Below are 20315 nucleotides of genomic sequence, written 5' to 3'. Positions count from 1 at the left end.
CAACCACTAAGTTCTTGTATAAGAACGTAATATCACGCTTTGGCCTCCCACTAAAAATTGCGAGTGAGCGAGGAACCCATTTTATTAATGATATAATTTGCATCCTAGAGAATTCCTCATCATTCATAGGACATCCACACCCTATTACCCTAGAGCAAATGGCCAAGCCAAGAGATTGAATAAGGCCTTGTGCTGCACAATGACATGCATAATAGAGGCCAGTTGTAATGACTAGGAACGTAAACTCACCGCAACACCTTGGGCTACCGAACGGCGTATAAGATCGCCACCAACTCCACGCTCTTTATGCCTGGCGTTTGGGGTTGAAGCAGTCATGCCTATAGTCCCAAGCCTCACAGTTGCAATTAGGGATAGATTATCCAAAGAGGCGATTCCAAAAAAGCTAATCAAGCTTGAAAAGCTTGATGAGATGAGGTTGAGAGTGGCAGATGACGTAAAGGTAAAAAAACTATGCCACAAAAGTGGTTTGACCGCAACCTTCGGGATAAGGAACTAAAAGAAGATGACCTTGCGCTACTTTCCTCCTTTAGCCTCCTATTAGTTTGCTTTCAGAAGGATAGACTACTGAGCCTTCAAGAAACTAAACAACACTCTAAAATCCGTGTGTTCTTCTATTCATGACAAGGTGAAGTTAATAAATCTCACAATCCATCGTTGCTTGACAAAGAGGTGGGCCCCATATCAAAGGTCTCTAAAAATCTATCAAGCTCCTTTAACCAGACATATCTCATTTCCCAAGCTCCTTTGACCAGACATATCTCATTTTCAGAAGTACAAATTTTTGAATCATTGTGATCTCCATTAAAAAAATGCAGACTGAGTTAGTGTGCCCTGACTAAGAAGTGGACACCTTACAATCAACCTATAAATGTGAAAATTTTCTCCACCTATAAGTGTCTCTTGTCTGATTGCCATAGATATGGAAAAGGGTTTAAATACATATAAGAACCCACCATTCCACAGCTGTTTCTTATCAACTTGCACATATGGGGTTCCCTTGAATAAGTAGTGCCAAGCTTTGAAGAGTGCTTGGGTTGAACATGGAGTTAGACTCTAACAAAATTGAAATTCATAGGAATGCTGCTCTTCATATGATCTGAGTCTCCAAAATAAGATGACTGAAGAAGGGATCTAATACTATTCTACAACATAAAGCCACAAAAAGTGAAGTTTATTGGCAAACGACCCTAAATCCCTCTACATAGGTGCTTGCATCTTCTTTCTGATCCAGTAAAACCCTGCCCAAAAAAGACGACAGAGATATTTTTAACATTTGCACAAGCAACAAACCTACTTTCCTATGAAGATAAATAGGAAAAAAAGTTTTGGAGAATAAGAATGTACAAAATCCCAATCAATCCAAGAAGTGGACCTGCCCACTGTAAAGCAATCTCTGTCCCGAATACAGTGTATGTCCTTTTAGGACTGAATGGGCACCTCCTCTGCCTTCAATTTCTGGTTTATAGATATATACACAAGTGTGGTCAGTGCACTTAAGTGTCTCTCTCTCTCTCTCGTGGGAACTTTCCATTTTTCAGATTCAAGTTGTTCCAATTTGTGTTCAGACCCAGTTGGTATCATAAATCTTAAAAATCTCTTACAGACATTAATAGAGTTGCAAAGATAGATATTTTGAAACATGTCAATGTTGCAAACTGGAGTTTGGGGTTTTTCAATAATTTACTGCAACATTAAGAGATCGCTAAAAACAGACGGCATTGAAGAAATGATGTTATCAAATACACATCCATTTGATGCCTCCACATAACATAGTCCACCGATAGAACAAAGCAGACAGAGTAAGGTAGTATCTTCATGACTGGTTTATAGCAACCTTGAGATAATGATCATGAAACACAATAGTGGACCGTATGGCAAAATATAATGTTCAAACTGAAAATAGAACCTTCTGTCATTCATAGTAAAAGGTCATTGTAGAAAGAAATGAAGTCAGCTATCTACTGGAACATTGACAAATTAGTAGTAGCCTCTAGGGAAAAAGCTGTTTTTTATGTATCTTAGTTTCAAATTTTGTATTTCCTGGTTTGACATTGGCTCACTGGGAGGTGCCGACTGCACTGTCTTCTAATAGTTCAAACCCTTTTCTAAAATTCACAGCTAAACTGAAGAGGTTCTTCACTAATCAACATTTCCATTTTGCACTTGTTCAATCTTTTTCTAGGAAGCTTCACACACGCCTTTTTCTGCAGTCTACCGCGTCAACTGAGGTAATCTTCGTTGCTCCAATATGTGATAGAATAAACTAAGTGGATTACATATTGCGACACTGCTTATCTAGTAGTAAATGAATATTAACTATATGAAACTTATTACCGTTTCTTAAACATGGCTTTATTTGTTTCCCATTGCCTCACTGTGAGATGAAAAATACACTCTCTTCTAGGAGTTGCAACTTGTAAGTCCCTTTTCTACATCTTTGTTCAATGATCAATCCTCTTCTAGGTAGCTGCCTTCTTTTTAAATTTCACATGGTAGTCCCTCTCCAATATGGTGCTTGCAGAAATCAACTACAGTTATTCCTATATTTTAAAGGTCATTTTGGGGGGCGTGCAAGACAGGGTGACAAGGGGAGGGAGGTGAGTGACATATGCCATTGTAGCACCCCCAACTGACCATGGTGGGGTTCAACTCCCAGCCGGAGTCCTCAAAACAGCGGGACAATCCCGCATAACAATCCATAGGGATTCAAGCTAGCAGCTCACCTCCCAGCTGTAGGCTTAGTACGTCGAGCCAACCCGAGCCTAAAGGTCTAGACCATTGCAAGAGCTAGCCAGCCTCACGGTCAATGCATGTGCCCATAACACGTGCCCCTTCATCTAGCTGGTACTCCCAAGCCAACAGGTCTACATCCAGAGGAGGCACAAACTCCTCGAACCCCAAATACTCAGCCCCTGGCTCATACTTATAGGCCTAGCCTTTAGCAGTCAGCCCTAACATTAGGTTTAATGCACAAAGAGCTTCACTTACTTAAAGCGGTGCTTTTACCTAATTAGCTCTGCTAATCCTAGAATGGTCATGCTTTCATGGCATCTAAACCTCATCCACGCTAGCTCTAGTCTCAACCCTAGGTTAATCCAAATCCAGGTTAGACTATGCCCTAACCCTAATCCAATCCAAGATCATAGGTTAGCTTGGCCGTGACCTTAAGTCAGGCCAGTCTTGGTTAGGCCCTAGTTAGTCCAGTTATCGACATAACAGCCCTGGTGGGAGAGGATGGGCCAAGCTGGTGGAAGGCTATGACTCCCAACCAACATTATCCTTTTATCTCTTCTCTTTTCCTTCGGCTGTCTTAGAGGTTTCTAGATTCTCATGCTTGAATTTCCATATGACATAATTGGCTCCTTCCAATTTGGCATTCTTCAGTAGGGGATATTCACTGGTTCGACTTATTGTGACTACCAAATGCATCATAGATGCATGTTGTGTGTGCTTTAACTAGAGAAACTCATTAATTGATTTATGTAATACACCTAAGATTAGATGTCTCTTGCAGGTTTTGCTTCTGCTAACTTTGATACCTGCACGAGTTTATTGCTTCCTTCAAAGGTCCCAACATTGGCACCTAGCTTTGATACCACAAAGAAAATAGGAGAAGCTCACTATAAAATGCATAGGTACAATCTCTCTCTCTCTCTCTCTCTCTCTCTCTCAGTCACACACACACAATGAACTGTTGCAAGAGAAATGCCAATAGCTAGCTACAATTCAAGAGCTAAAAAAATGCAGCAACTAAGCTGCTCACATGATGAATATCTGCAATAGAAATGACAATCACTACTACAATATGCAAGCTGAAAAATGCAGCAACCAAGTTGCTCACACTATGAATCCACAATATGTAACTAAACCCTAAACTAATGGGTGAGGAAGTGTGAGGGTGAAGCTACCTTGGCTTCATGTAAAAGCCAGGGCTTTAACCTGTCATAGGTTGTGCAATTAAATCTCTCGGTCTGTTAGGATGCCTTAGCTGCATACATTACTGCACTTCCACTTGAAGGAAAAAGGAGGTAGCTGAAACTACACAGAGGGAGTCTAATGTACGAACACGCATGCATGCATGAACTCTCATGCTGCCCTAGAGAGTGTGAGTGGTGAGTGCATCTCCACGTGACGTGGCAAAGCCACCTGAGACTGAACAATAGAATTGTGCGATGTGGCACCCCATCCGCTGCATCCATGGTGGATGTGTGTGAGGTATGACACTTCATTTGGGTGGTCTAGCCTATGCCCTAAGGTCTAACCTACCACTTTAGACATGAGATTCCTCAAAATGGTCATGCCATCTGCGTAATATAGCCAAGTGATTTGGTTGCCTTGCAAGTTATGATGAGGCAGGCCAACATACTCACACTCTCACAAACTTGCTACTAAAAATTACGTCATCCCTTGGCAAAATAATATTTGAAAGCATTACAAATTAGCTCTGAGGATGCAAGCATGCAAATTGCAATAGTTATAAAAAGACAGCTTAGCGATATAGTCTAGAAAGAAAGAAAGAAAGAAAGTTTATTAAAGTCTTCGGAAGACTGATGGGTCTATGAGACTGTGAAAATCCTGATACAACAAGCTGTGGTAGTGGAGCTACTAAACGAGCATCCATACCAATGCAAAATGCAAAAATGCAGAATAACAGTACTCAGTCCTAAGTACAACATAGTCATGTTGATGGTCGACTATATATCAGTCTCAGCATCGTCATCAATATCATCATCATCATTGGCAGCAGCAAGATATCAGGATGGATGGGGCAGTGGAGGCATGAAGTCAGTAATAGAGTGTTGTCGGCCACTTAGAGGTGCGGTCCTGGCACGTCTCTTGGTCGTAGCTCTGCATTTGACCAAGGCTACTGTGACCCCCGTTGGTCGGGCTCTAACTCTAAAGAAGGAGGGGATGCCCTTGAGTGTGATCTGTGTGTCGACCCTGCTGTCTGAGCTGTCGGGTCACAGGCTCCGGGTCACGGTCATGTCGAGGCCTCGTCTCGTGGGGGTCCATGTGATCTAGCTGAAAGAACTCCATGATAGAGCTCTGAGAGGTTTTGATTGTAAATGATAATTTAATCATTCAAAGACTTGCTAGATTACTCGACCATGCATCGCGAGAAGAGACCAACCTGAACTGATTCTTAACAGTTTATCCCATTCATAGGACAACTTACAAACTTAGTAATCGGAATGATACAATCCTAATACCAGAGAGTAGAAAGCAACATCAAAAGCCCAGATTCAGTCTCAAACCTGATTACAATAAGAATTTGAAATCGCAACATGATCGTAAAGGTCATCATGAATACACAACCAAAATGAAGGATCCTTGTTATAATGCTTCGTCACTTTCCTTTGCTCACTATGGTCAGCCTCAAGGGGCCGAGAGGTTCTCCTATGGGTATCACGGTAATCAAAGATACCTTTGATCCAGTCATTGAGCCATTCTCAATTAGGTGAGCTGGGGAAGCTGTCCGCAGCCCTCAAACTCGAAATCTTGCTCCGACTTGAACAGCCACATAAGCATTCCCCATGTCACCACCTCTAGAAAACTAATAAGGCAACTAGTCCACTTGAATGTCTAGTCAGGCATCCCATACCACATGCCCCTTTCTAGGCTGCTACACCTTGGCAAACAGGTCCATGTCCCTCCCTAGGAAATGCCTTTTCCTAGGACATCCCAAATATTAAGCCCCTAGCTTGTATTTATGAGCCAAGCATTACTATCTTTAGCATCCAACCCCTATTCTAGAAGCAATGTCCTACAAAGTTTCTTTCCATAAAGGCCCAGCCTTGGCTTACCTAAAATAACTCTATCCAAAACAAAGTAACTAGGCAATTTACAAAGAAGGGAAGCGGTGAAAAAAGATAGTAAATAATACTAGGTTAATGATGTAATTTGTAAAGAGATGCTACACACTCCTTTCTAGATTTTGATCTATATAGTTTATTTTCATAGACTCATAGACATCCTCGTCCATGGACGAGGATTTGACACCACTACAGATTGAGGAGCAACGAGTTCTTTTGCAGCAGCGGGATGTTGCTCGCAAGGAGGGGAAATGGGCCGTGGTCCGAGATGGTAGGTTGTTGACCGGCACCCGTCGGGCTCCCACCGGTACCCCCTAGGGGGACGGGGCCTATAAGACTTAGGTTTCTGAGACCCTAGATTGCACCATTTGGAACTGTAATGGTACCTTATGGTCAGACCCAGGGAACTTCTCGGAGTCTTATACAGGACGAGACATAGTCTTTTACACGGAGACACATCAGAGCCCAGAGCATCCACTACCGATAGTCAGTGGCTACACATGGGAGTCAGCCTTCAGGGATGAGACGAGGGATACAGGAGGAGTTCAAGGATCAGGCGGGGTCGCAGTATTGTACAGGTCTTCCCTCGTTGGAGCCATCTCCATTGAGAGGAAGGATGCACACTCCCGATTCATGTGGATCTGGATCCGACGCACAGACACCCGTGACCTTTTCATAGCAATATGCTACTTCCCGCCAGACACATCCCACTTCGCCAAAGTGGCACGAGAGGTGGGTGAGACATTGCCATATGCACCCTTACATCAGGATATCCCAGACATTTCAGCCCGCGGGGAAGTTCTCCTTGTGGGGGACTTCAACGTCAGGACGAGCACACGCCAGGCACCACTCCTGGACTTCTGAGACGACTCTATCATGCTACCAGACCTGGACCTAGACAGAGCAGGTATGACCAAGACCTCATTGGACCGACACGGGCCTGTTACACCATATGGACACACGCTCCTTGATCTGGGCAGGATGCATGATCTCATCATCTACAACGGGCTTGACCTATGGCCCTCCTCAGGTGGCTTTACTTGCTTCCCACACGGGGGGGGCACTAGTGTAGTAGATTACATCATGGGATCCCCTACCTTCACTTCATGTATCACCAAATTCATTGTAGCACCACTCCCTCCAGGAGCTGATCAGACATACCTATTCTTCACTATCGCCACCCCACGCTTAGCCACACCACACACACCACATAGGAAGACGACACCTACCACGACATACACTTTGATCACAGCCTCTCATCGGCCTACTCTGGACGCCTAAACAGACTCCTAACCTACATCGATCACATACCACTCATAGAGGACCGTGCTGCCCTGATTAGTCGCACACTCCACGAGGCTGCCCTCCAAATCTTTCCCCATACCCCACAGTCCACTAGACCACCACCTCTTGGTTTTGTACCCTGCAACGATTGGGCAACAATTGGTACGATGCGGAGTGCAAGGCTTATCGCCGACAGCTCTGACTTGGAACCAAATGTCACCTCCCAAACACACCATACAGGATACGCAAGTACCGACATCTCGTACGTCAGAAGAAGCAGGCATTTCTTCGTCGAAATGAGGAGGAGCTGCTGCACATCTTGTACAACAACAACTCTAAGGATTTTTGGCGGAGATTCCTTGAGTGTAGGTCTCCATCACCCCTCACCGACACGAGAGTCTGGCACACGTCTGCACACCATCTTTATGATGTCCCACACCAGCCCACTCCAGATCTCACACACACATCGCCCCACCACTTGCTCGTTGTTCACCAGAGGGGAGTCAAGGATGTGACATTGAAACTGCACAATGGCCGAGCTAAGGATCACGAGGGGCTATGCATTGAGTTTATTGCATATGGGATTGACATGTTAGCCCCGATCCTAGCAAAGCTATTCAATGACGATGTTTGCCTTGGCTTCCCCCGCACCTAGACACTCAACACCATCACCCCCATCCACAAGGCAGGGGATCCCATGGACCCGAGTAACTACAGGACTATCATGATTGGACATGTGATGTCCAAGATCTATGCAGCTGTATTGGATGCGTCGGTTAGCCTGTTCGCAGAAATGAGAGGGCTCAGAGCAGAGGGTCGGGCCGGTTTCAAGCGAGACCATGGGACTATGGATCACATACTCACACTCGGGAGTGTCATTGAGGAGGCTAGATCACGGAAGGAGAGGATATATTGCTGCTTTGTGGATTTCCGCAAAGCCTTTAACACAATACCTCGAGCTCGTCTCATCACACGCCTACAGACACTGGGATTTGATCAGGAGATCATCTGGGCAGTCATGGCATTGTATGAGAGAGTCTCAGGCCGAGTTCGGACGGGTGCAGGTTGGACAGATGAGATCTTGAGTACCATAGGAGTCAAACAGGGTTGTCCCTTATCACCGACCCTGTTTGGCCGCTACATCGATGAGCTTGAGACTTTCATGGGGGCGTTCGGAGGGACCAGTTGCTCACTTGCCGGGATCATCATTAGCATTCTTCTTTATGCAGATGACATGGCGCTCTTGTAGTCCATACCCAAGGGGCTCCAGCGACACCTGGATGCATTGCAGGCTTTTTGTTTATACCATGATTCGGAGGTCAACCTTGGCAAGACCAAGGTCATGATCTTTAACACCTCTCGAGCAAACATGCAACGAAAGCAGTTTACTTTTACTTTCGGTGAGTCACCAGTTGAGATCGTATCCTCATACACTTACTTGGGGGTCATCTTCTCCGGCCTGATCTTCACAATGAGACCAGCGATGTAGGCCAGACTGAGCAGGGGATACGCCTCACTAGCTCGGCTAGAGAGACAATGCTTCCACTCCCACTTCCAAGACCCTTGGACCAAGGCTCTTCTCTTCGACTCCTTGGTCCGACCAGCCGGTATGTATGGCAGCCCTTGTTGGGAGCCTGACATGTCAGAGATAGAGTGGACACAGGTGGAGCGCCTACAGATCCTCATGCTCTCACGGATGATTCGAGGAAAACCGTCTGTACCACATCACATCATTCAGGCCGAGTTTGGTGCTTCTCCATTCCAGCTAGATGTAGCCTTGCAGACCATTATATATCTACACTAGGTTAGATCACATGGGGACTACACATCAGGGAGACAGAGGTTGCCATGGTTGGCTCTCGATTTCTCCATGAGGTTGGCAACAGAGGGAGACGAGCGATGCTGGTATGCATGGACTCACAGATGGTTGTGAGACTAGGATTCCACATCGATAGGAGACCTCCTTTTTAGTATAGTTTAGAGGCCCCTCCGGTACTCCCACCCACCATCCCGATCGGGCCACACACCAACTAGGTCATTCGTGAGGATCTCCTGTAGCTACACATCTTCAGATCTGGTTGGAGCCGAGGGAGCTTCCAGTGAAGCTGAGTTTCTACAGAGATTACCTATTTCGTATTTCGGAGGAGGGATTCATCACACCACCGGGGTACACTGAGCTTCATATGCCTCACTTACTACGGATCTCCATCGGACAGTTTTGGGTATCATCACACCACCTTCGTATAGAGAGCGGCAGAGCAGAGGGGATTCCTAGGGAGCATCGCTTATGCATATTGTGCGATTGTCGAGAGGTCGAGTCGGAGGAGCATTTTATTTTCAGGTGCCCATTGTACTACGAGATCCAAGGTCACTACCACTACCTCTTCAGAGACAGCTCCGGGCTCCTTTCCAGATTCCTCGCCTACCCAGATCAGAGATGCCTCGCGGCCTTCATTCACGAGGGGGTCCAACACAGAGAGTACTTACTCAGGCGACGGGGCTTGGCCACATCATCAGGCACCTCTCAGAGCAGGATCACAGAGTTCTTCCCATCGAGTGACATTGATCGTCTAGTCTCTAGCCACAGATGTGACAGAGACCCTGACCCGGCGACCGCAGCACGACACACGAGACATCGAGGGGACACACAGATCACTCTGGGGGACCTCCCGTCATCGTTTAGACTCGAGATACGTCCCACGGGAGTCACGATGGCTCTGGTCTTGCGTCGAGCCTCGTCTAGGAGACCGAGACGTACATCACCCCTTGACGCGCACCAACGTCCCATCACCGGCTATGCATCAGCTAGGGTGACATGACATACGGAGGATTCCGCTCCGCTCCAGCCCTTTTCTTTTCATTGTTACATCTAGATGTATTTGATTTGATTATGTATGATCAGACTTAGGATTCAGCATGGGTGATGATGCTCGTTTCAGTAGCTCCATCCTTACTGTGATTTGTATCAAGTTTCCTTTCAGTCTCATAGACCCATCGGTCTTCCTAAGACTCTAATAAAATTTCTTTCTTTCTTTCTGTCTCTCTCTCTCTCTCATCATTTAAGAGAGGGCAAAAACAGAAGTACGACAAGCAGGAGAAGGGGACAGCACATGATGGTGTCTGAACAATGGGACAAGTATGCAAAACAAACTGAAGATGGCAGTATGGAATTGTAATGGCACCGTTTGGTCCGACCAAGGAGGGTTCTTGGAGACATACAGTAATAGAGATATGGTCTTCTACACCGAGACACACGAGAGCCCAGAGAGAGGGCTGCCCACTGTGATAGGATACACATGGGAGTTTTCCCATAGGAGGGAATTGAGGAGGGATAGTGGAGTACGAGGTTCTTGGGGTGTGGCTGTCCTCTTCAAATCAAAACTGAGGCCACTCCTTTCAGTGGTTAGGGAAGAGGAACATGCACGGCACATGTGGATTAGAGTTAAGATACCAGAGGCACGGCCAATCTTCATTGCGGTGTGCTACTTTCCTCCGGATACATCATCCTATGCACGTGAGGTTGCCACAGAAGGGAACAGCCCGTATGAGAGTATACATGATGATATCACAGAGTTCTCTAGACACGGTGACACCCTCCTCCTTGGTAACTTCAATGCACGCACAGGGGACAACCAGGTGGGACTACAAGACTTTGCATCCAATTCCCTCATAGTACCAGAGTTAGATGCAGCTGAGCTCGGGATAGTGAGACACTCAGCAAATGCTCCACACGTGACAGGGTATGGGCGGCACCTACTTGTGATGGGAATAGTGTATGATCTGATCATATACAATGGCCTCCAGAGATGGCCATCATCCGGTGGACTCACTTGTTTTCTTACATGGAGGGGGGGCTATTGCAGATCACGGGAGCAGCACCATGAATAACCTCCTAGCCAGATCTTGCTGAGGCTGACGAGCAGACAGAGATATTCCGTTCGAAATCATACGTGAATAATTTCCTTCTCTTCTCTCTCTAGAATCAACAAGCCCCAATTCCCTAGATAGATCTAGATGCCACATGTCATCCATATAGGGCCTTCCTAATGCAACATTTCACCCCTCTCTTGGGATGCATTAAATTCTTTGCCCCTAGGCACAACCTTTGCATTAGGCCCTTGGCCTTAGATCTACCTAGTCTGGTGCTATCAGCCCTCACCTAGGACCTTGACATTAATTCCCTCCCGAACATTTACATGAAGCGCAAACAAATATATTACAAAGATAGATCCTTTAAGGGAAATGTCGACTGATTCTTCTGAGGTCATGCTACCTCGGCTAGAGCGCTGTTCCTAGAAACCCATGCAAGTGGCATTGCGGTAGGAGCAGTCCTCCTTCAAGAGGGAAGGCCAGTAGCCTTTGAAAGCAAGAAGCTTTCTCCCTCTCAAAGGAATTGGCCAACTCATGAATTGGAGTTGTATGCTGTTATCCATGCTTTGAAAACATGGAGGCATTATTTGTACGGTTCAGAGTTTTATGTGGATGTGGATCATGATACTCTGAAACATTTTTGTAAACAGCCTGAATTGAGGGGCCGCCAAGCTAGGTGAGCAGAGCTCATGCAAGAGTTTAATTTAACGATTCGGTACCGAAGAGGAAAAGATAATAAGGTGGCTGATGCGTTGTCTCGCATTATGCACAACCTGAGTTTTACGGTATTAGAGAGTGCTCTAATGACCGAGATTAGAGAAACTCAAAAAGTGGACGAGTTTGTCCAGAGCTTATGGCCTAAAGCTCATGTGTTAAAACCCGGGGAAAATGAAAAGGATGACCTGGCATCCAGAAAAGGCCAAACTTATGCAAGATATACCATAAGTGATGGTATGCTGAAAAGAAATGGCAAGGTTGTAGTACCTAGTCAGAATGATCTCAGGCAGAGAGTCATTCGACAGTGCCATGATAGCCCGTGTGCGGGACATCCAGGAGTCGAGAAGACATATGATCTCGTGAAGCGAGATTTCTTTTGGCCAAAGATGAAAAAGCATATTCATGAATATGTGACACGGTGTTTCTCGTGTTAGGTAAGCAAGGCCGAGCGAGTGAAGCCACCCGGACTTTTACAGCCCTCGAAAATACCACTAAGTAAGTCGGAGAGCATTTCCATGGACTTTATTGTAGGGCTGCCAACGACGCAAGGAAGGTATGATTCTATCCTTGTGGTGGTTGATCGTCTAACCAAGATGGCTCACTTCATTCTGACTAGGGAGTCTGTTAGTGCCCCGCAAGTGGCGGATTTGTTCATCAGACATATATTTCGTCTGCATGGATTGCCTAGATCCATAGTGTCAGACAGAGATGTTAGATTTACCGGTCATTTTTGGACAGCGGTATTTGAGACACTAAGAACTGAGTTGGGAATGAGTAGTGGGGATCATCCTGAGACGGATGGTCAAACGGAGAGAGTCAACCAGACTTTAGAGGATATGCTGAGGGCATATGTGTCATTGAGGCAACATACATGGGATAAGTGGTTGCCATTGTTGGAGTTTGCCTACAATGATAGAAAACATTCCTCTACAGGGTTCAGTCCATTTGAGCTGAACTATGGTTATAGACCAGCAAATCCAACTATAGTTGGAGTACCTCAGAAAGTGCCTAGTGCCGCGAACTTTGTGGTTCAGATGCGGGAGATGCTAGCACTTGCGAGAGCTAATATCCGCCAGGCTATGGATAGAGCCAAGGTGTATGCGGATGAAAACCGGTCTATAAGAGTATTTAAGGAAGGAGAAAAAGTTTTTCTCAGAATTCCTTCGCATTCGAAGTCATTGACTTCAGGAGAGTGTGCTAAGTTATCACCTCAATACTGTGGGCCGTGGTTAATTCTAAAGAGAATAGGCAGTGTAGCCTATAAATTAGAATTGCCATAGGGGTGTAAGGTGCACCTGGTTTTTCATGTTTCGCGCTTAAAGAAATTTTTACATATAGGTGACTCACTAATCGAAGGTGTGGTTTTGTTTCAGGAGATAGAGGATATTGCAAGGCGCAAACCAACAAGAATCCTGGACCGAGGAACAATGCAAATACGAAATCGGAAGATACCCACGGTGTTGGTTGCATGGCATGGTCAGCCTCTATCCGAAGCTACCTAGGAATCCGTATATCACTTGCGGAGAGTGTTCCCAGACTTTATCATCGAGGACGCTGATGTCTGAAGAGGGAAGGAATGTTACGCTCTAGCCGAGGTAGCATGACCTCAGAAGAATCAGTCGACATTTCCCTTAAAGGATATATCTTTGTAATATATTTGTTTGCGCTTCATGTAAATGATCGGGAGGGAATTAATGTCAAGGTCCTAGCTGAGGGTTGATAGCACTAGACTAGGTAGATCTAAGGCCAAGGGCCTAATGCAAAGGTTGTGCCTAGGGGCAAAGAATTTAATGCATCCCAAGAGAGGGGTGAAATGTTGCATTAGGAAGGCCCTATATGGATGACATGTGGCATCTAGATCTATCTAGGGAATTGGGGCTTGTTGAGGCTAGAGAGAGAAGAGAAGGAAATTATTCACGTATGATTTCGAACGGAATATCTCTGTATGCTCGTCAGCCTCAACAAGATTTGGCTGGGAGGTTATTCATGGTGCTCCCGTGATCTGCAGTAGAAATTAGATAAGAGTGCTTTACATTAAGTACAGTGGACTACCTGATGGGCTCCCTTGCCTTCGCATCTCAGAATCACGACTTTGCAGTACCCCCTCCCCCACTCGGTGCAGATCACTCATACCTGACATTCTGTATTTCCACCACCAGGCCAGTCACAGAGAGAGTCCTCCGTGTGCCTACTCAGACCCATGTTCACTTTGACCGGACTCTCGATCTAGTCTACGCGAGTCACTTAGCTCGAGAGCTTCTGACCCTACACGGAGCAGAGGTAGACCTTGCTCAAGTTTCAGCCACTTTGGTTTCAATGATACACAACCCACACATGCCCAGCCTCGGAAGATGCCTCGGAACCCCTGGTATGATGATAAGTGCAAGGAGATGCGAGCTCACCTCACACGCGAGCAGTCCCTGGGACACATGACCTCATCATCTCACGTTGGACGACACGACGTAAGAAGCGGAATTTTCTCACTCGCAAGATTGATGAGGTGGTCGCATCCTTTCGAGAGGGAGACCCAACTATCGGCTTGGGAGTCCTATCAGAGGGGAAACGGCCCATTCCCATCACAGACCCAGAGATTTGGCACAGATATACATGCTCCTTATACGATATCCCAGGTCAAATGCCACCAAATTTGTCCTCTATGCCCAAACCCACTACTTGTCACTTGTTCACTGCGCAGAACATAAGGAATGCCCTCCTTCGTCTGCACAACCGGAGAGCACCAGACCATGAGGGGCTACGCACAGAGCACTTTGCACATGGACAAGAGGTCTTGGCCCCGGTTCTAGCACAGTTGTTCAACCATGCAGTATGTCACGGATTCCCACCTACTTGGAGCACTACCACCATTGTACCAATACATAAGGCAGGGGACCCCATGGATACTGGGAACTACCGCACTCTTATGGCCACACTTTGGCTAAGATTTATGGATCGATATTGGAGAGGGCGATCAACAGTTATACAGAGGACCATGGACAACGGGCTCTTGGGCAGCAGGCAGGCTTCCGGAGGCAGCATTCCACACTGGACCATATTTTTACCCTGAGAACCATCATCGAGGAGGCTAAGTCGAGACACCAGAAGGTCTACACTTGTTTCGTGGACTTTCGGAAGGCTTTCGACACTGTCCCTCGCTCTCGCCTGATCAGGCGACTATAGGAGTTGCATCTCCCAGAGGTCATGATCTAGGAAGTGATGAGTCTATACGAGTCCGTCAAAGGGTGAGCCCGCACTCTTGGGGGGGTTTTAGATTGGGTTGAGAGCACCATAGGGGTGAAGCAAGGATACCCCCTTTCACTGACTCTCTTCAAACTATACAGTGATGAGATCACATCGTTTATTGATCGCTTAGGAGGAGAGGGCTCCCTATTGGCTGATTTGATGGTACAGATACTACTTTATGCAGATGACATAGTCCTCATTTCGTCCTCAGCAGAGGGTTTGTAGAAACACTTGGAGGCCTTGGAGATGTTCTATAGAGAGAGGGACCTGATAGTCAACCTTGGAAAAACCAAGCTTATGATCTTCAACTCTTTCCAAGCAATGCTTCATCAACATCGACGTCGACATAGTTTCACTTACCGTGGAGAGCCACTGGAGATAGTGCAGTCCTACACGTACCTAGGGGCAGTATTCATGGGACCAGGCTTCACTATGACCCATGCCGCCAGAGCACGACTCACACAAGGAAAGGGAGCCCTGGCCCGATTAGAGAGATAGTGTTTCCAGGCCCATTTCCAGGATCCACCGATGAAGAGCTGGTTTTTTTACACTCTCGTGAGACCAATTGCCATGTTTGTAGCACCTTTTTGGGGGAATGACCTTTCAGCTATTGACTAGAAGGGATTTGAGAGGCTACAGGTGATCATGGGGTCTAGGATGATCGGAGTGAGCCTTCAGTCCCCCATCAGATCATGCAGGCAGAGTTCACCATGACACCTTTCCAGGTGGACGCCCTCTTCCAAACCGTGACGTTTCTCCACAAAGTTTGGGCCCTACCTCAATGGAGATTACCGAGACTGGCATTGGAGTCATCCTGACACGTGGCAGAGAGAGGCTTTGATACAGCATGGTATGCGTGGGTGTCCAATTGGTTTGATAGCCACGGTATCCAAATGGATAGGCTCCCCCCCTTTCGGTACAGCATGGATGCACTACAAGAGCTCCTTCCACATAATGAGATTAACCGTATCATACCGTTAGACCTTCTCTAGCTTCACACTTCTCGGGCTTGGGGGGGGGGGGGGGTCAGGAGTTTCCCACTAAGACCAAGTTCTTTCATGACCACTTTCTGAGGATATCGGACCATGGTCTCATCATCAGGCCCCAGTACATCGAGGATAGGAGAGTCTCACACGCCTTGCAGATTGCTATCAGACAAATACGAGTCTCATCCCACCAACTGCGGATTGAGGCTGGGAGAGCGGCTGGCATACCTAGAGAGCAACAGGTTTGCAGACTATGCACGATGGGGGAAGTCGAGACAGAGGAGCATTTTCTATGTGTTTGTTGGGCCTACTATGAGATCCGAGGGCGATACCATTGTCTCTTTCAGGAGGGGCTCGGTTTCGGACCACTCACTCGACTGATACATTTCCCCAACCAGGTTTGCATTGGGCTCTATCTGATTGCGATGCGGAGACACAGAGATTCCCTTGTGCGGCAGGCCAGAGATCAGCTACAATCGATGCCTCAGGACACCAAGCTAGACCGAGCACAAACACGCGTCACCGATTTTTATGCGTCTGAGTCAGCACTAGATGAGATTGTGGGGGAGGAGCTCGAGGAGATGAGAGCACTATGGATCAGCAGTGAGGCCTGTCACCACGATGTGGCTCGACGAGAGACACGGAGACCACACACGACACGTGGGACGACCAAAGTACGCACGATTGAGGTTCGACCTATCTCACCCTCCTCAAAGGAGACCGCCAGACACGAGGCATTACTCTCGATGTAGCCCATCGGATACAGATATCCAAGAGAGCGCGCCCCCGCCACCGCAGGACACAACCCAACAAACACATATACATGAGCTCTTTGCATCACATCAGAGGACCACCAGGGAGCCGGGTTATATGCCTCCACATGTACTTGGAGCTTTGGTTCTTAGCAGTTGACTACTCCTGTTTTTTCCTACTATAATTTGTACTAGCTTTTCGCACATTTGCAATTTAGCATTTTAGCACTTAGTACTCAGCAAGGGCCTTAGTCAGCGCCCACAATGGCTTGTATGGGTTACATATATCTTGCATCTTGTCTCATAGACCTGCGAGGTCTTCTGAAGACGTTAATACACCCCCCCCCCCTCTCTCTCTCTCTGTGTGCGAGGTCACCGTTTTGAGACCGCCATCGTTATGCTCATTGTACTAGTTATCTTTGGTCTCATAGACCTTCACGGTCTCCCGAAGACTTTTATAAAATTTCTTTCTTTCTTTCTTTCTCTCTCTCTCTCTCTCTCTCTCTCTGTGCTTTAGCTTACCATAGCACCCTTTGCTTCAGCCCCTCGAGGCTTGTATAAGTTATTTTTGTTTGATGTACTTTGTCCCATAGGCCTGCGAGGCCTCTCTCTCTCTCTCTCTCTCTCTCTCTCTCTCTCACACACACACACGCGCGCACGCACGGATGCATGCGAACAAGAAAAAAGGTTTTTGTGAGACAAAAATTACCTGTGAAAGTTGGATCCATGCATCAAGAACCTTCAAACCTTTCCCTGATCGGTGAGTCTCTCTCGCTTGATGTATCCCTTGTGCTAAATCTCTCACCATGCCAGAGGCCATCAGCCCTGCTGCAGAGTTTAAGATCTACAATCCACGCTTAGAAAAGGCATTAGTACTTTGCAGCATATACTTGTGCAAGCTCACTTGTCATGTCAAATATGATCTTCTATAAATTCTTATCAAATGCCAACGCTCAAGTATTTTACAACTTTACCCTATCTTAGAGACTAATTTAAGGCCCCCTTCCTCACCTAAACTAGCACATTTCATTTTAAACCAAACATTCCAATACCACATATGTTGGCATTTACAAAGCAAGTTTAGCACTCAAGAGACTCTTGCATACTAGTCCCTCATGTTGTGGCTTGCTTTCGACCAATGCATTCCTTATCAGCTACCTTTTCTAGGTCTTTTGTTCATGATTGTTGACTTGGTGAGACGGAAATAAGATACTTAGCTTCACAAGAGGTTCCAGCTTGCACAAAGACAATGTGGACTAAGATTTTATATGCGTTAATCAGGAATGAGCCTACTCTGCAACACCAAGGTTGATGCTCGATCATTGAATGACATGATATTCGGATTAGGTTTGATTGTTTTGAAGTTTCAAATTTCAGTTGGATCTTTATGAGCTTCATCATTTCTGCAGCATATGTAATAAAGACTAATGTTTTCAAGGATAACTACATTTCAAATTCTGAATTTCACATTTCAAATATGTTTTACATAAATTAAATTTTGTATCTTGTATGAGCACCAAAAGAAAAAGAAAAACACCCGGGGAAAGAGGAACGGGGGGGGGGCAGTGGTTATTTCTTGGATGTTCACAAGGGCCTATCAAATCCTTCAAATGCTAAAAACAACTACACATACACGAATCAACTATGCGTACTGCATTGCAATTTGAACTCTTGGCACTCGAAAACAAACATCCATGCTAATATATGCATCATATGTTGCTGAATTGCATCTCATTGTATGCCTAGGTGCTTTTATGTGTGTATAAAGGTAGCGTGTAATGGATGACCTAGGTCATGCCTCTAAAGACTAAGGAAACTGAAATTTACCAGAGCATCTGCAATCGGCCCCTCCTTTCCTCCAAGAACATCACGAAGAATTTTTGCGTTGAGAGGTGGATCACCACCTTGCAAATCTTCTAATTTGCATCGTGGGATTTGGTAATCCACTAGCAAACGAGTTGCCAGAGTTAGAAACAGATTGCAATCATTCATAAAGTCCCATCAGCAAGAGACTGCACAACTCCAAATTTCAGATTCATGAAAAATATGAGTAGGGAAGAACTACCAACTTGGCAGTATGCATCCATCCTTAAACAACCATTACTTGCAAGAAAGTACCCATAAAAACTTACACAAAAGCAGAAAACATGACATTGAAACAGACGCTTGAGAAGGAAGAGTATATTCCAACTAACAAAAGGAAAAACGAGAGACCTTACATGGATCTATCTTGAGTTCAGTAATTTTGTCAGGAGTAACCTCCAAAATAAAGCCAGGACCTACATAAATAGTGCCAACAAGTTATGAACGCTTTCAAGCCTCTTTCTTAGGACATGCTACCAATGATAAATGACAAAATAAACATAGACTACTAGTTCTCGCATTCCTCATCAATGTAGAGAAAAACACAATACATTTCTAGATGAATCTAGGAACATATAGAAAGTTCTCTACCAAAAAGAAGGCTGATAAAAAACTACTCTACATCTCTCATCCAAGCTACAACTGTCTATGAAAGACAGTACTACATTTTGATCGCTTCCAAAAGGCTTGGAGAGAGTCAACTGGTGATGATCGCTTACAATTAACATGAGTTACCACAATGTCCGCAGACTGTAACTTGGAAAACTTCAGAAGGTAAATTTTGTACGTCTGCTAATACAGCAAGCATATATCTAGATGAATCCAGGGACCAGGACCATTTCCAAACAGAATGTGTGCATTATGTGGAAGATATCGTTATCCCAGTTTCCATACTAGCTACTTTTGGATTGTGCCATCCAAGCTTGCAGGCTATATCAAAATTTGACTTTCACAGTATCCCATACAATAGTTTCCTCTTTTAGATCACTTTTTATGTACATGCAGAAGATAGTTTAGATAAGGACAAAATCCACATTAATGCTAAATTTATAACAATTCGTTTTGATACACACTGCTTCATGAATATGCAGAAGGTAGTTTAGATAAGCACAAAATCCTACCGAGTGGACTCATCTCATCCAATCCTTCGGAGTGCACAACAAGAGCCCTTTTAATTCCAAACAGTTGAAGAGCCTTTGCCATTTTTAAAACCTTTGCAGAAATTTTTTTGAGTCAGTAATCCTTCTAGCTCTTCAGAGTCCATCATACCGATCATGACATAAATGAAGTACTTAAATGCAGAATTTATGAGAGAACTCACAAGGTTGGCATTGTAGACACCGACAACGGCGAATGGCACACGAGCAGGATTGAGCATGGGACCCAAGATATTAAATACAGTCTTAACTTTCAGTGACCGTCTTACTGGGGCAACCACTCTCATGGCAGGATGGAACTTGGTTGCCATCATAAAACCAACACCTACCTCCCTCACACATCTAGCTACTCCCTACATCAAAGCACACTTTATTAGCATGAGCAAATGTTGATGTATGCCACACAAACTAATTACTCATATTAAAGAGAGAACATATTGGAAGAATACAAAATGCAAGTATGGGGTCCTGGGAGGGTCTCAAGACATAGAAAATAAAAGACAATTGGGAACAGAGGATCTGGAATTTGAAAAGCCACTCAAAATCTTAGGCTGCACTCTGGCTTTTTTGGAGCGTTTAAAGACTCTGGAGCTGCCTTTTATAACAACAAAT

The 20315-nt window shown here is 45.5% G+C and overlaps 1 protein-coding gene across 2 annotated transcripts in view; it reads right to left on the bottom strand.

The window, feature by feature from the left end:
• Window positions 1-884: 884 nt before the first annotated feature.
• TRP1 (tryptophan biosynthesis 1) overlaps window positions 885-20315 on the bottom strand; it is a 38911-nt gene continuing 19480 nt past the window's right edge. Inside the window, exons 5-11 of one of the 2 annotated variants that reach the window (XM_087380031.1) lie at window positions 19868-20056; window positions 19668-19758; window positions 18903-18962; window positions 18511-18629; window positions 17393-17527; window positions 1394-1476; window positions 885-1259 (exon numbers count right to left, since the gene is read on the bottom strand). In XM_087380031.1, coding sequence (XP_087236157.1) covers window positions 1441-1476; window positions 17393-17527; window positions 18511-18629; window positions 18903-18962; window positions 19668-19758; window positions 19868-20056 — 630 coding nt within the window. In that variant the 3' untranslated portion in view covers window positions 885-1259; window positions 1394-1440. The remainder of the gene's footprint in view (window positions 1260-1393; window positions 1477-17392; window positions 17528-18510; window positions 18630-18902; window positions 18963-19667; window positions 19759-19867; window positions 20057-20315) is intronic. The other variant, XM_087380036.1, reaches the window with a different exon arrangement.

This window comes from Dipteris shenzhenensis, chromosome 1 (assembly GCF_047967505.1).
Source record: "Dipteris shenzhenensis isolate YYH24624 ecotype China chromosome 1, Dip_SZ_1.0, whole genome shotgun sequence".
Lineage (NCBI taxonomy): Eukaryota > Viridiplantae > Streptophyta > Polypodiopsida > Gleicheniales > Dipteridaceae > Dipteris > Dipteris shenzhenensis.
The sequence above is the reverse complement of the archived record's forward strand: the minus strand, read 5'-3'. Positions and strand labels throughout refer to the sequence as shown.